We start from the raw sequence: 15372 nt of genomic DNA on the forward strand, positions 1-15372 counted from the left end.
ACATACGCTATTTATAATGATTTGATGTTATATTTTGTCATTATATATGTTTTGGTAAGGTTTTGTTGTGATATATGAAATGATGAATTACACATCTTTCTACAGGTGTCTGATAAATTTATTACATGTTCTAATAACTCGTTCATGATATCCATAGAACCTGTCTTATTATACATATTACATATGTAGATGTTTGCTATAAAATGCATTTCTCAGCTTGACAGCACTAAGTGTATTTGTATTCCATCTTAATAATAATGATCTTATTTCTTACAAAATGTGCAAATATTTTGGCCAAGACAGTACTTGCAGCTAAATGATTTACAACAGAATTTATTAACCAGATGATAAAATTACAGATACAAGTGAAAACAGTTGCATTCATAGACGGTTAGCATATGCTTAATCCAAGAATCCATGCATTATATGTGTGTGTGTGTGTGTATATATATATATATATATATACTTATAAAGTATATAGGTCGTATATTTCGTGTCGTATCAAGCTGAGTTTATTGTCTGTTTAGCTTCTCTGTGAACTGCGCCGTGTGTTTTTTCCTCTTTCTTATACAGCACTCAGTCTCGGACAGGATTCTTAAGTTATAATCAGCTCTCATACCGGGTTATATAGATTTACAACAATGACATTCTTACACCTTTCTACATTATGTACAATCTTACTACCTTAAACTTCATGTTAAGCTCTGTTATAACGCTTGACGCACAGTTTTCCTTTTAATGTTTTGCCGACATAGAACTCAAGACAATTCTCAGAGATATAATTCTTTTTCTTGAGTTCTATCTTCTAAGAAAGCAACAGGTCATCAACCTCAGAAGTTGAACTCTGCTCTCAGACCCAAAATTTTCAAAAGAAACCGACCACAAAATAGCATGTGATTGACACAGGTGTTTTGGATGTCAGTGGCTGTAACCGATCACTCAAACCTGCAATTACTGCCAATGTTATATTTAAATTAGCACACTTAATATCCACTCAGAAACAGTTTCTGTATAGAATTACACAAATAATAGTTTAAAAAGTCGCACAGATCACTAGATTATCAGAGTAAAATCCATATTTACATGGGTCAACTGCATTGACCCAGGTCGTGAAACTCGAAAGCGGTTGGAAAGTACATAAAATGTACCTGCATTTTTTTTTTCGTATACAAAATACACTGTATTAAACTAACTTTGCTTAGTATAAGTCAAAGCACCACGTAGATAACACTATGTATAATTAAGTCATTGTATTAAGTTTATAAAGTAATAAGGTAGAATACGCCTTGTGTAGACAGCTTTTGTAATAATTCTAGTACACCTCATTACATCATCCGAATTGATCAATCTGGAGGCCTTTCAGTCAAATTGTCTGTCTAGGTAAAAGCTTATAATTTAAGTTCACACTTCGTAAATGTCTCAGAACTTTAAACAATAGTAGTTATCATTCTACGTTACTATATAGGACCATATCCTTGACCTTGACAATCTGCTGTTTACTTTGAAGCTTAATCATCAGCGAATTGTTATTTTTTTGCATTATGTTAATTCCGTATTTGCCGTAAACACACAAGTACAGTACATTGGAAACAATAGTTTTAAGTCGGTTTGATATATTACCGCCACTGAAACCACTCACTTGTTTTCCTGACGATAGCTTTTCGAATGAAAATAAAAATATTGATTTACAGGTGATTTCATCGAAGTGAGTGAATCTTTCATATACAACACCTTAGATAGCTGCAGTCATGACAGTTTTAATTCTGTAGCCTGTATGATATAAGCACTAAATACGTGCCCAGTTTCGTATGGATCAGAGTTTGGGGGATGGGGTGAAGCTAGACCCTAGAAAGGTTGCCTCATACCTTATTTTACGGCACACAAGACGCATTTTTCATCCATAAAAAAGCCTCTTAAAATCATCCTGCGTCTAATATGTGAAGTTAAAGAAAATGTGTGACATTATTAATACCCTAGATGGTTCTGAAAATGAGGCATTATTCGAAGATAGCGAAAATTCACTATCCATAAACATTAACATGGGCCCCCGCGAGAAGGGGCAAGGGGGTCACTTGACCCTCGCTGGATTTTCAGAAAGAAAAACAATTACTAGATATTTCGATGACGAGGAACCCACTTTGAGACTAATAATGGCTGGAGACTGCTTAAATGGGTAATGAAGAAAAACTTTAATACAAGTTTAACATGACAGCAAATGTACAACGTTTCGACAAATGATGATGACAAAACCTTGTCGAAACGTTGTACATTTGTATTTCGGTTTCATAATTATTTCAAACTTGAGTTACTTGACCCCCCCTAATTTTTTTCTGCGGGCGCCCTTGAGCAGTAGTGATGAAGATTTTGCTGGATATGTCAATAATTAAAGCTTCTTTTTTACAGAACAACAATTTTTTTGCTCTTTACCTCAGGGTTTTACTGAAAAGTTGTTCTTGTTAAACAAATTTGATTTAATATGTTGCATGTATGATATTTTCATTGAAATAAGTTTTCTTGATATGCAGATTTCATGTTTTATGTTATCTGGAGTAAACATTAAATCCTTTGATACACTCAATTGTTTTTTTTTCCTTAAATATTCTTTGCTAAAATATGGGTGCGTCTTATATGCTGTAAAATTTAGTAACTCTAGTTGTAGTACAGCATAAATTCTAGCTGTGGCACAAAATAGCCCAAAATCAGCACTGAATGAGTGATAAGTTTCATATGGATCAGAGTCGGGGGGAGCTGTAGTTAAATTAGCCCCCCACAAATATTGACTCATAATTCTAGTTGTAGCAGCATCATAAAGTTTAACATTTGTGGAAAAATAGCACAAAATCAGTAATAAACATGTGCAAAATTTGGTTAGCTTTACAGTTAATAGGGGAGGGGACTAAGTTCACGGACCTACTTGTTGCAGGTTTTTCTCTGGATGGCTCTGGTGCCTCATATTCATTTGTTTTACAAGGTCATTAAGTGTCTTGTTTATACTAAATTCTCTATTTGAACACGTCTTTATAATTTGAGCTTATAAATATTTTGTATAAGAAAGGCTATTACATACAATTCTCAAAGGTGGTCAGTTATCAGCAGCATCACATGTAGCAATAAATAATATCAAAATGTAGTTCAGATACAGTCCGTTCTACCCGGCTTTATATTGACCCTGGTTGTCATGTAGCTTGCTGACTTACGTTTGAAATAATTTCAATAGTAAGAAAATTAGGAAGTAGTATTGGGAGCACCAAAAAGTAAGGAAACACGGTAGGAATGGGCGGGATAACATTACAATATTTGGTGATTTTTGGCATGGTGCAACCTCAAAGTGGGTGAGGCCAGCGTTCCGCTCATTCCTATTTCGAGTGTGTTTTGTAAGTTGGTCATTGTTCAAACTAAATGAAAGGTGTTTATAGCTAACTTTCTCTGTTGTAAACTTAGTTTTAGCAACGAAATACATACATGTATGTAATCAAAATTACATGACTCTAACGAAATGCATGACATCATAAAGGGGATGTCTGATGTCGGAAGTGAGACAGGAAGATCCAATAGTCATACTCTGCTTATGGTAGACATTATAGCTATCTAACTGTTAAAGGGTGGGCCAAAAGAATAGTATCAAACTGCTGATTTTTGAAATGTTTACATTTGTTGAGTATTTAGAAAGGATTAGTTACTGAGAAAAATCAGTTTAATCATATAATGGGATCAAAGTTCAAAATAAAACATGAAGTAGAAACAATGGCCACACCCACTTTGAGGTTGCAAACATCATCAAGTGTTGTAATGTTATCCCACCCATTCCTACCTTACTTCCTAATTTATTGGTGCTCCCATGTCTACTTCCTAATTTTTTATTAACATTTTCTTTCACACTTTTTCATAGCTTTCTTTTTGGCATTAAGTCTCGAGAGTGACTGGGCTCTAGGCCAATCCTTCTCGTAGCTTTTCTTTGAGGTATTTCTCGACATTTCCTGATATCTTTGTTATAGTATTTCTTCCATTTAGCCAGTGTGGCAGACTTTTATTTGGCTGGATTAATGGCTAAGACTTGTTTCGCATATTCAGCATAACTGTTTCTAACCTTATCTCCATTCCTGCAGTAATGCTCTCTTTGCTGGGACAAAGGCTTTTCAACGTTATCAGCATAAGCTTTTCTCTATCTTACTCTCGTTTTGTTTCCTTGAAAGGCATATTTTAAAAATTTGCACTGTTGCAAGTACAACCTTAGATGTCAATAGGTCACGATTAGTTTGAAAACAATGCAAAGGTAAATTATACAGATTATCATTCTTGTTTTCAGTCCAGAACGCTCAAGCAAATCCGTGTCGGACTTTGGCAGTGGTAGCGTTTGTTTTCACGTAGGACACTCATGTCTTATCTTAAGCATCAACTGCTATGATATAATTGCTTTTTCAAACATAGAACCCTCCAGCCAGATGTATAGAACTGAAAACTTTGCTCTCAAAAGGGTAGATCATAGTTAGAATCTAGATCTAGAGATCTAGTCCACGTTTTTTTATCTAGCTGATACAGTTGCAGACTGATCACATAGCGTGTGCACATAAGCAATCGTGCACCTCACGATTGGCAACTCACAGATCGTGCTCGTAATTATAAAATATGGCTACTAGTGTACTGTTAGCTCGTTAGTAGTGTTGAACAATATTTATTGCTATTACTTGTTATTACCAAGGTTTTAAGCAAAACTAAGAAAAACACTTTTAGTCAAGGAAGTATATTTCAATTATGTGCATTTAGATTTGTATAATGTGAAGGCACGCGAGCTATGTCTTTCCAACAACGTTAGTCAGTCAGGTAGTCAGATAGGCAAATTTGTGGTTTTGTGAAATTTTTGTTTTACTCAAGTGCTTTGGTGGATTGTTACTCTGCAGTCGGTTTGTTTACCACTGAACAGTGTGTGTAAAGTGCTTATAAAGTTTTGTTTACATGTTGTTTGCAGTGTGTTTGAGATTTTAATTTGTATTGTGCATATTGCACATCTGTCCCATTACCATTAACATATGAACTTTGTTGCACATTGTATTTACAAAATAAATATTGTTTATATTCAATGTATATAATGCATTTATTTATCGTGTTTAAATTTTATACTATAATGTTAAATCATAAGCATCAGAACCCACATCTCCAATATAAGAGAACCACGATTTAGGTTTAGGGTTTTTCAACTTGAATTATAGTTTTTTGCTCCAGTATAATGACTGTAAATAGATAAAGATTCTAAAATAAATTGGTAACTAGAGATAAAAGAGTCGAAAAGCTAAAGATATTAGGATAAAAAAATCTAATAAAGTCGTACAAACGAAGTACATCGTTTTTCAAAAGTTCGTTGGGAAAAGCTCAGTTAAGGTTATACATGTACATGAAAATGTTTAAGCATTTTCCTTCGGACGTTTATGTAATTTAACCAATGTTTTATTACAAAAACTTACTAATAACATATATATATATATTTACTAATTAAATCTTATGAAGGAAAGCTTATAAGCTACAATAATAAATATGATACAGTTTTTATAACATTTAATATGGAAAGGCAAGATTCGAACGTTATGACTACAGTTCATTCTGCCTTGTTGTTTTTTCAAAATGTAACAAACAATTCAACTACGATTTTACCATGGTCAACTTTGAACTCATACGTTACAAAAATAAACAAACACAGCCCAGAGTTATTATTATCATTATCAATAACGTTTAGTGATATCTTGTTCTTCATAGAACTTATAATCTCCGTGTATGAAACAAACCATTAATGTTTAAATTGTATTATTATGTTTTTATTATCCAAGTTATTTTGCATTGTTAGCTTGATATATATGGATTTAGAAATAATCTAAATCTCCTAAGCTGGTAGAACTTCATGAGATGTTATTGGGTTTATGGACGAAAATTTCGCTAACAGCGAAAGCATATAACTGTTAAAACAATACATTCTAATTTTAACAACTAAGAATGTCAGAACAATATGTTTAATTAGCTATAGTCATCACTAGGTAGATTTGTAGTTCTGACCTATGTAAGTAGCTTGCTTTGATTAGAAGTCAATATTAATTATCTTAGAGGTTTTGAAAAAAAAAAGGAAGAAGAGTAACACAACTAATACTTCATAGAAATAACTAGTGGAAAATGAGAATACCAAGCACATAAAATGTATTTCATGCACAATTTATACAAGAGTAAAACTAAAAGACATGATATTAAGGATAATATCAAATGTGTTACTAAATGTGATGAAATCGATACCTACTTCAGCCCACTGTGGTTGGTTATAAACTCAAATATTGTTTTGCAGACGCAGTCTTTCAATTTGATCGTGTTATTTATCCTTTCCAGTGAAATGAAGGGGGGATACTATTGAAAGAAGTAAAAAACTGTTAAAGATAGTTCAGACAACAAATTGGGCAGTTCTAAATAAAAAATGCCCATTTTTCTATTTTTGCATGGTGTTGTAAAATAAACCTTATCTTCTGCTGAAGAATGGCCATAATATTGTTAATATATCACAAACAAACAAATATATGTATATACATAAACACAGCGAGAGAGAGAGAGAGAGATTTATACAGCAAAGTATTAGAAGTGTTAATTGTTTCGTTTAATTTTTTTTTTTAGTATAACTCTACGGATGGCCTAAGGATTAAGGAATTGACAATTCGTCAATATACTGACGATAGCGACACGAACGGCTATTTTTGTATACACGCTAAACAAACATATTAAATAAGTTTTATTCTAAATCAAAAAAGATAATATAACCATGAGGAAAGTTGAAGGACTATTTTGTATGTTTGACATTAACGATTTTTTAAACTATACCTTCTTTTCTTAAAATTATTTTTTCATCTATTGAATTGCTCCATAAAGAAAGTTTCAAGAACGTTTCATTACACTCTTATGTAAACGAGAGAGGGATAACTATTTACCCAAGTACTGTTCTGAAATAGACAATGTAAAATCGATCTCCTAGACTAAACAATTAAATTAAATGAAGCAAAACAACTATGTGGCAAACCTATATAAAGGCATGATAAACAATGAAACTTACTTCCGTTACTGCAACTTTCAGCAGAGGCATAAACTTTTTGGTATGTATTTCACTTGTCATTTCTCCCTGAGAGAAACCTTTTGGTACAAAGTTAGCTGTACCTCCAGAGTACAACGTATTCCAAACTTGAATTGTTGTTCTTGTGGGGAAACACGTATCTAATATATTGTGCTGGAATAAAAAAGTGTGTGTCAAAAACATTTAAAGAAATTTTAAACAACGTAGGAAGAGGACTGATAATATTCTAATTTATGTAATGATATCGTTATCAATCGAGTCCAAACTGCTAAAAATTATGTCCACCCACGATTGAAAAGAGACTTTGTAATGGTAATGACTTTTGTACTGACTTACTATTACTAAAAATATATTAAAATATAATGTGAATTGTCGAGAATTATTGATCTCGTGCTCACCTGAATAGCAATCACAGTTGATTCTCCAACAGCATTTTCGGTTTCACTTGGCTTATAACACATGTGTAGCTGTCCCTATAAGAGAATTAAAGTTTGCAAAAATATAAACTGGTCACGGTGAGGGTACAATTATTCTACAATAATGATTAATTTATTTTTCATTATGTTCTTAAAATATAAAATATTTCGAAAAGACAGATCACATATACAGATCCCTCTATAATAATTTGAAAACCCTAAATTTGGTACATACATTGAGAACTCATAATAATTAAAAGCAAACTTTAATGTCCAAGAATTCAGTCATCCAAGTATACATGTACATATTCAACATGGTTCGACTAAAACTTTGTGACGGTCATAGTGGCTGTTGCAGTCCATTTTGTACTTTTCAAGTTGTGGCGCTTCTAGAGTGTGACATGTTTCTTTATCTTCTTGCAAAATATTACATGATCGGCCCACAATTATTTGATGAAATAGGGGCAGGAAGTTATCCTGTAGAATTCATATGCCCTCTATGGAACTGAAATATCGTTGAATTAATGTAAGACACATTTTGCTACCAAACTATATGCCTACCCAAATGATGACTCTGAAACCTCGATGCTTAACAACCGGTCAGAGACACAACGGGTCAAAAGCCTCCAAAATTTACGGCAGGACCATGTGAAATGGAAGAAGCCTGACTCGTCTGAGAAGGTTATGGACTAACAATGTGAAAGAATGTTACACCAGTTCCACAGACAGCCTTTGTTCACAACTGTCACCAGTTGCCTCCTTTGAACAACCTGTTCAGTATACCTGAGTTTATACAAGATTCATTACACAGTGAGCTTGCCTAAGGATATCTTTTCTGTTCTGTTACAAAGGTTGTTTGCTGGCAATCCCGAAGCTGGTAGATAACAGTTCATTCATTGCATGAGGCAATTGTAAACGGTCTCTCAGGGCATTTTTTTCGCGTAAGTTAAGTGGCATTTAATAAATTATTGAACTGATGTACAACTTCTATTGAAATATCCAGTCCAATACTTTACGAACTGGCCAGTCTACCACTTTACCACATGTTAATAAAGAAATATATTGGCTTCTGCATGTTTCAGCATAACTTTGAATCGTAAGTTGACAATATTCCAAGTGAAGTCACCATTTTGCCAGTTAAAACTGGTTTTGCTCTGGTTAATTTATTTAACAATAACTCCATCTTATTATTATTGCTAACTCATCTAGAATAAAGATTATTTCTCTTATCTTGACTCAAGCACTACAATTTGAAGGACGGAATTATGCTACTACTACCAAGATTTGGAGTACATGAGCTACAGGTTTGTAAGAAAAACATCCTCTGACGGCCAATCAAATTCATTAATGCACTTAGAGAAGAATTTCAGAGATTTTCCTAACGTAAATGTGGTTTTCTGTGGTGCAATGGTGATAGCAACATTTTAAACAAACAGTTTTTGTCCAGAAATCTAGCACTGTTTATTTGTCCATGGCCAACATTTATCCCATTATTCTTTGTAGTTACGGACAGATAAGCATTTAGCTAACAGCTGATGTAGTTATAAGTGCAGTGAGAGAAGCAGAAGTAACTAAGGTTAGTTTCAATGGTTCAATGCTATATCTGGTGTATGGCTACTGGGAAATCAAATTAAATAATGAGAAGAGACCCGAGATTGCTGCCAGTACTTAAAATGGTCTCTATCTATTCATTATCATGCAAATCAGCTTGTATAATCCACTAAACACTTTTGAATGGTTGAATAAACTTACACTGTTAAGGCCTGCGATAAGAGAAATGACACATTTATGTAGATGATACTCTAGTAATAGGCCACACGTTTCAGTCTTCAGCTAAGAACCTAAGATATTTATTTTTAGCATATAAGGAAATAAAATTTGAAACTAAAGCCGTGAAAGAGTCCTTGTATGTATACTTATATGTAAAGAGAGGAAATGCACTGTATACTTTTTTGAGGGAGGTATTCTATTTTTAAACTTTACAACAACGTTTTGACCATTCCCGTGGTCATCATCACGTAACCTGTCGTCTATTGTAAGAAATATTAGAAAGTTGAGCGACTGTTTTGTTCCAATTTAGAAAACATATAGGGTACCTGTGTTTTGATTCAAATTAGATTTTAGTTCACGAATAAATAACGCTTGTGTTATTAATATTCTAAAGTTGCTAATATTGATTGGATGTTGATTCGTTGTACTATGTTCGTAAATGTGTGATGGGGATTGCTATGTTCTTTGATCCTAATGTTTATATTGCCACCCGTTTCGCCTATGAAAATGCTGTCGCATCGATCGCATTGACACTTGTATATATATATATATATATATATATATATATATATTGCAGTAATCTGCACCATAAACTAGAATCAATATCCAATACATTTATTATCAAATGTCACTTCCGTAAACATATTGTCACTAGAACTTTAGCCAAGTCTCAAAACAAATTTAATAAAAAAGGAAAGAAAAGGAAAACGCCATAAACTCGGAGAAGGAAACAAAATGCACAAATTCAGACACTAATATATGTCTTACCATACCATGGCTATGTAACCAAAACCATCACAAACATTCGGAAACATATATAAAAATACAATATAAGCAGTAAAGTTATTTTTCTTCAAAAACCGAGCACTAAAATCAAAGGTCATCTATCGAAGTTTTATTCTGACAACTTCAACGACAGAAGCATCAACGAGTATTAATACGATAGAAGAAATGAGACGCAACATAAACATTAGGACCAAATAACATGACAATCCTCCATCACATCTTTACAAACACCGTACAAAGCATCAACATTAAATCTATATTAGCAACTTTAAAATATTGTGTAAGGATAACAACATTAATAGAAGAAAAAAACAAGAAGCATTATCTATTCATGAGTTAAAACCTAATTTAAATCAAAACACATCAGACAGTTTACCTGATGGTGACCACAGGAATGGTCAAAACTTGTTATAAAGTTAAGAAATAATCTGCCCAAAAAGCTGTTTCTGGATTTTTATGTAATTACATAGTCATATTGTTGCAAGTCAAAGACTCCAATGAAGTGACAAATTTCACAGCCGATAAGTACTATCCCCAGCCTAGAAATATAAAGGTAGCACACAGTTTTCTGGGCTTTATCATATTATCAATGTTTTGTAGTCACCTATTGTTTGCCATGACTAAAGCTGATTCACACAGTTTTCTGGGCTTTATCATATTATCAATGTTTTGTAGTCAACTATTGTTTGCCATGACTAAAGCTGATTCATGACGCAACCGGACTGAAGACTGTGGTAAAAAAATCAGGCACATTATTTTAGTTGAGGCTTCAGTGTAACCTTATTCCAAGCAGTTTTCTATTCATTCAGGATACAGAAGCCAGTGATAATGAGATCATAGTGATGTTAAGACACGTGCAGGGTGGAGTGAAATAAGGAAATCACATTTTCAAGTCGTACATTGTGGTTCCAGTACTGCACAAAACGTGCCATTGTTGTATGTGTCACACACTACTGGTGCTACTTGTAAGGTAGGAAATTCACTGTTAGAATGGATCATGTATCGTTGAAATGGTTTATGAGCATCAGAAACCAAGAAAGTGTTGCTGAACATTGTATTCCAATGTTCACAATACTACTATCAAATAGGTACAACAAATTACAAGTTAGGATTGTTGGGCAGAGCAACTGGAAGATCAAATTTAGCTTTCACAATTATTGTTGGACAGCTATAGCTTTCTCAAATCAATGAAAGCAGCAGGGATACAAATAACATCTCGCATTTGTATAAACAGTTGAGAGCACAAGATGATGTGCAGTATCACTGCTATGACTAATGTGCACATGTCACATGCTCTGTGATGCAACCAGTGAACCAAAGACCTCTAAAACAGAGCATTCTTTTGACTTTACACAATGCTAGAGTGAGAAATATCAGAGAGTGTCATGTCCTACATACAATCTACAGGAGCAAATAACTTGGTTCCATTTTAAAGGAGACTTTGGGAGGTGGTGTAAACATCATACTGTGTGCTGCTCAGAGATAAAGCCTGTCACAGCGGGAAACCCCAGACGGAGAATAGTTGTTTCTTCATTGTACAAATTGGTTCTGGATATAGCTGGTTCTGTTCAGCGACTGACCACCTTATTTGACATGTAATGGTCATTATTAATTGCTTTGCCAAAGTGAACAGAAACTTATCTTTTGAGTGACATCTCAGTGCAGTCTGTTGCTGATAGGTTAGCTGAAAAGAATAATGCAATTTCGACCACCTGGATACATTTTCCTAAACCAAGGAGCAGATTTTAATAGTCTGCTGTTTGCTGAATTATGTTAGTTATTAAGCATGGTGAGAATGAATACTGCATCATATTATTTATATTCTGACAGTTTGGCTAAAAGGGCTGTGAAAAGGTCCAACATATTTTTGCAAAATTTAAAGGTACAGATTGAATTGACTTGGCATATCAAACAAAAGAGTAGGAATCTATTGGTTGTTTCTAGAAATTGTCAGTGCTCAAATACGATGCTCAATGTCCACAGAGAGTGATGTATGGAATTTATGGTCTACCTCCCAAATCAAATGTCCCACGGTGTCCAAGGAATATGTGAAGTGGTTAAAGCATGCATTTGTTAACACCCACGTTGCACTGCATCTCAAACAAATGAGTAAAACGATCATATATCTAAACAGAGAATTCAATAAAACAGTGATGGAACATCAATCCAAATATGTAGATTTGGTTTAGTTAAGATACATTCCTGCAGCGTAGCTTCAAATTGGTTCTGGTTGAATTGGTTTTTACCTCATCCTTGACAGCTCAGTCCTTTGAACTACAACCTGCTTCGGCAGTCATATTGGTACACAAAAATACAGTATATGGAACATGTGAATGAGCTGAGGGCATACTTTACAGACAAAATTCTGATATATTTTCTCTCTCAGAATTTGATGACTTAGATTATAAAGATAATATTTTCTTTGATTACCTTGTTCCACCTGATGATGATGATGAAGATACTGGTAGCACGTATCTGATAATCTATGATGAGCGAGATGAGGAATAACTGACACTAGAGTGGTTAACTTCTCAGAGTTTGGATGCGACACTCACAGTGACCTCCAAATCGACATAGGGAAGTTACTTATTCTTGTAAGTTCATAGATAATCTCTATAGCTTTCGTTCAAATTTTTTTGGTGGGGTCACTGTTAACTATTTGAAATTCATTCTCGTCTTTAAGGTGATCAAATATGTTTTGTTCGTAAGTGTTTCTGCTCATAACTATAAAATATTTTGTCCGATTATTTGATGATGATGATATTATCTTTTTTAAGCTTTTTAAGGGCTAGTTGTTCTTGGAGATTTAAGTTGGGCTTGGATTGATGATTCCTATGTTTTTGCAAAACGTTCCTGATGTTTTCCCTCACATTTGCGATTTTCATTTCAATATCTTTGTTAGCGTGGGTAGGTTGTCGCTTGATGGTGTCAAAAGGGTGTTTAATGAGACATTTGGAAGCTACATGATTTGTTGCATCAGTAGTTGAACAAATTTCAAAAGTGGAATTAATGTCTAAATCAGTGTTAGCAGTTTCAATGTTGGTTGTAGTAGAGGTTGAGTTTGTGATATTTTGCTGGGTTTTAGTCGTTCTTCTATTTTCTTAGGAATGGTTCAATCGAATAGAATAAAAAAGTTTGTTTAAGAGAAGACAACGTGTTTAAACACACTTGGTTGGAAAGTTCAGTTGTTACTGCAAAACCAGGTCCTTTAGCTACTAGGTTGAAAGAGGAAGTCGAGATTGTGAGGTCATTTTCTACTGTTACTTTTTTAACTGTTGTCATGTTTTCTTGATTGTTATTAACATTTTTAATGAAAGCCTCTGATTTGGTGATTTGTTCGTCATATATACTTCTCCATTTCTTCACAAGTCTTGAATGACATTATTTGTTTTCTTTACATGTGATGTCTGATTTAATGTTCATTAACCAAGTGTAGAAACTAGAAAACTTTTCGTGGGAGATATCTACAACTATTTGGTTTTGTTGGATTAGTTTTAGATGTTTGTTTTTCTTTGCAAATAACGTTGTTATTAAGTCACTTATAATGGAAGAGATAAATCCAACCAACCTTTTCTGTAATTTCTGATTCTCCTTTAAACTGTCTGGTAATTTGAAGTGGTTTCGAATACCTTTAGGGACAATCTTATAGCGGCGACACTTAATTAGAGAACCAATTTGAGCTGTTGTTCTTGGGAGTTTGAGAGTGTGAGTTAAGTTTAGCAAAGCTGCATTACAGATGACGTGGTCAACGTGCATATTGGTGTATAAAAGATATATTAATACTAGAAATAAATGACCTTAGAACACCAAAATGTTGTTTTTATTTAATTAAACACTCAAGAAGCTGTAAAGCAAAACGTTGAGTGTTTAATTAAATAAAATCAACATTTTGGTGTAAAAAGGTCGTTTATTTCTAGTATTCATATATTTATTTAAACCTGTTGTAACAAAACTGTTATTGTTTTACATTATTGGCGGATATGATAATATAAATTGTAACAATTTCGTGTGTGGTTTCGTTTAAAAAATATAGAACAATAACAGTTTTGTAACAACAGGTTTTTTAAAAAATATTGTACGGAATAAAACTTAAACTCTTGTTCAGCCCTCGATTTAACAGTCACTCTGTCAGGTAGCTAAGCTACTCAACTTACTTTGTAATTTAAAATCAAAGACAATATTTAGAAACTTACATAAACACAGTATCTATGTGGTTTCGATGTAATATTAAACCTTTAATTTTACAATGTAATATTTCAAGTATGAAATTTTCCTTTATTTTTTGTCTACATACTATCTATAAATTTATTTTCCTTATGTTTATTATATCGAAGCTATCGATTTATATTCTGTATTCATCTTAATTCTATGCATTTAATAAATTCAATACTATAGGTCAGTTATTGTTCCGACTGTTGCCTAAATAACTATTTTAAAGAGAGTTTTATCGCCCAGTACATTGTTGCCCAATGAAGGCTACACAATGGGCTATTTGTGCTCTGCCCACCACGGGTATCGAAACCAGGTTTCTAGACTTGTACGTCCACAGACATACTGCTGTGCCACTGGGGGGGGGGCGAAAGTTCGCAAATAAAAAAGTATTTTAACGAAGAGAAAAGTCAGTATAATAAAAGTAATACACAGGTGCACACCCTCAGAATCCCCTCAATATCTGTGCATAGTTTCAGGTCTCTAGATTCTTTCTCTCGAAGCTATGACGCTGACTGACTGATACACAAACACACAGGCTGTTTTATTAATATAAGAAGATATGACAATATTTAAAAAAAATAAACTTTCGACACGGAAAATACCTTTTCTATCATTTAAAATTATATTTTTATTCAGTGTACCGGGATAGAAAGACTAACTTCAAGTAGCTGGGCTTGTCTCGGCTTTCCTGTGTTATACTTGAATAAATTTTCAAGAGAAAGGGAGGAGGTTGGGGATGTATGAACTACATAAGAACTATTAAGGTAGGGTTTGTAGTTCTATTTAAGATAATTAATTTGATACTATCTTATTTCTTTTATAAGGGCGGAGGTTGGGAGTTTCATATAGTAGAAATTTTATGGTAGTTTTATTTCTACTTTAGGAGCTATAAGAACCTTTAAGGGTAACTGCCTTCCCACAACCAGCTACAGACAGTAAAGGATAATAGGAGTTGATACGTTGTGGGTGTAAGCACCCAACTCCATACCCTAAATTGATTTTATCTGATAGATGGGATATCCCCAACGAATTTGGGAGCTATTAACACAGGCATTATCCGCTATGTCTTTAAGGTGACAACTAGGACTGACAATG

At 33.7% G+C, this 15372-nt stretch overlaps 1 protein-coding gene across 5 annotated transcripts in view; it reads right to left on the reverse strand.

The window, feature by feature from the left end:
- Positions 1–15372, reverse strand: part of LOC106461358 (glutamate receptor ionotropic, delta-1-like) — a 70436-nt gene that overhangs the window by 21803 nt on the left and 33261 nt on the right. For all 5 annotated transcript variants that reach the window (XM_022388297.1, XM_022388295.1, XM_022388293.1 and 2 more), the window contains 3 exons: positions 7492–7566; positions 7076–7246; positions 6278–6381 (listed from right to left, as the gene is read on the reverse strand). In XM_022388297.1, coding sequence (XP_022244005.1) covers positions 6278–6381; positions 7076–7246; positions 7492–7566 — 350 coding nt within the window. The remainder of the gene's footprint in view (positions 1–6277; positions 6382–7075; positions 7247–7491; positions 7567–15372) is intronic.

The sequence above is a fragment of the Limulus polyphemus genome, unplaced genomic scaffold (genome assembly GCF_000517525.1).
Source record: "Limulus polyphemus unplaced genomic scaffold, Limulus_polyphemus-2.1.2 Scaffold943, whole genome shotgun sequence".
NCBI classification, from domain to species: domain Eukaryota; kingdom Metazoa; phylum Arthropoda; class Merostomata; order Xiphosura; family Limulidae; genus Limulus; species Limulus polyphemus.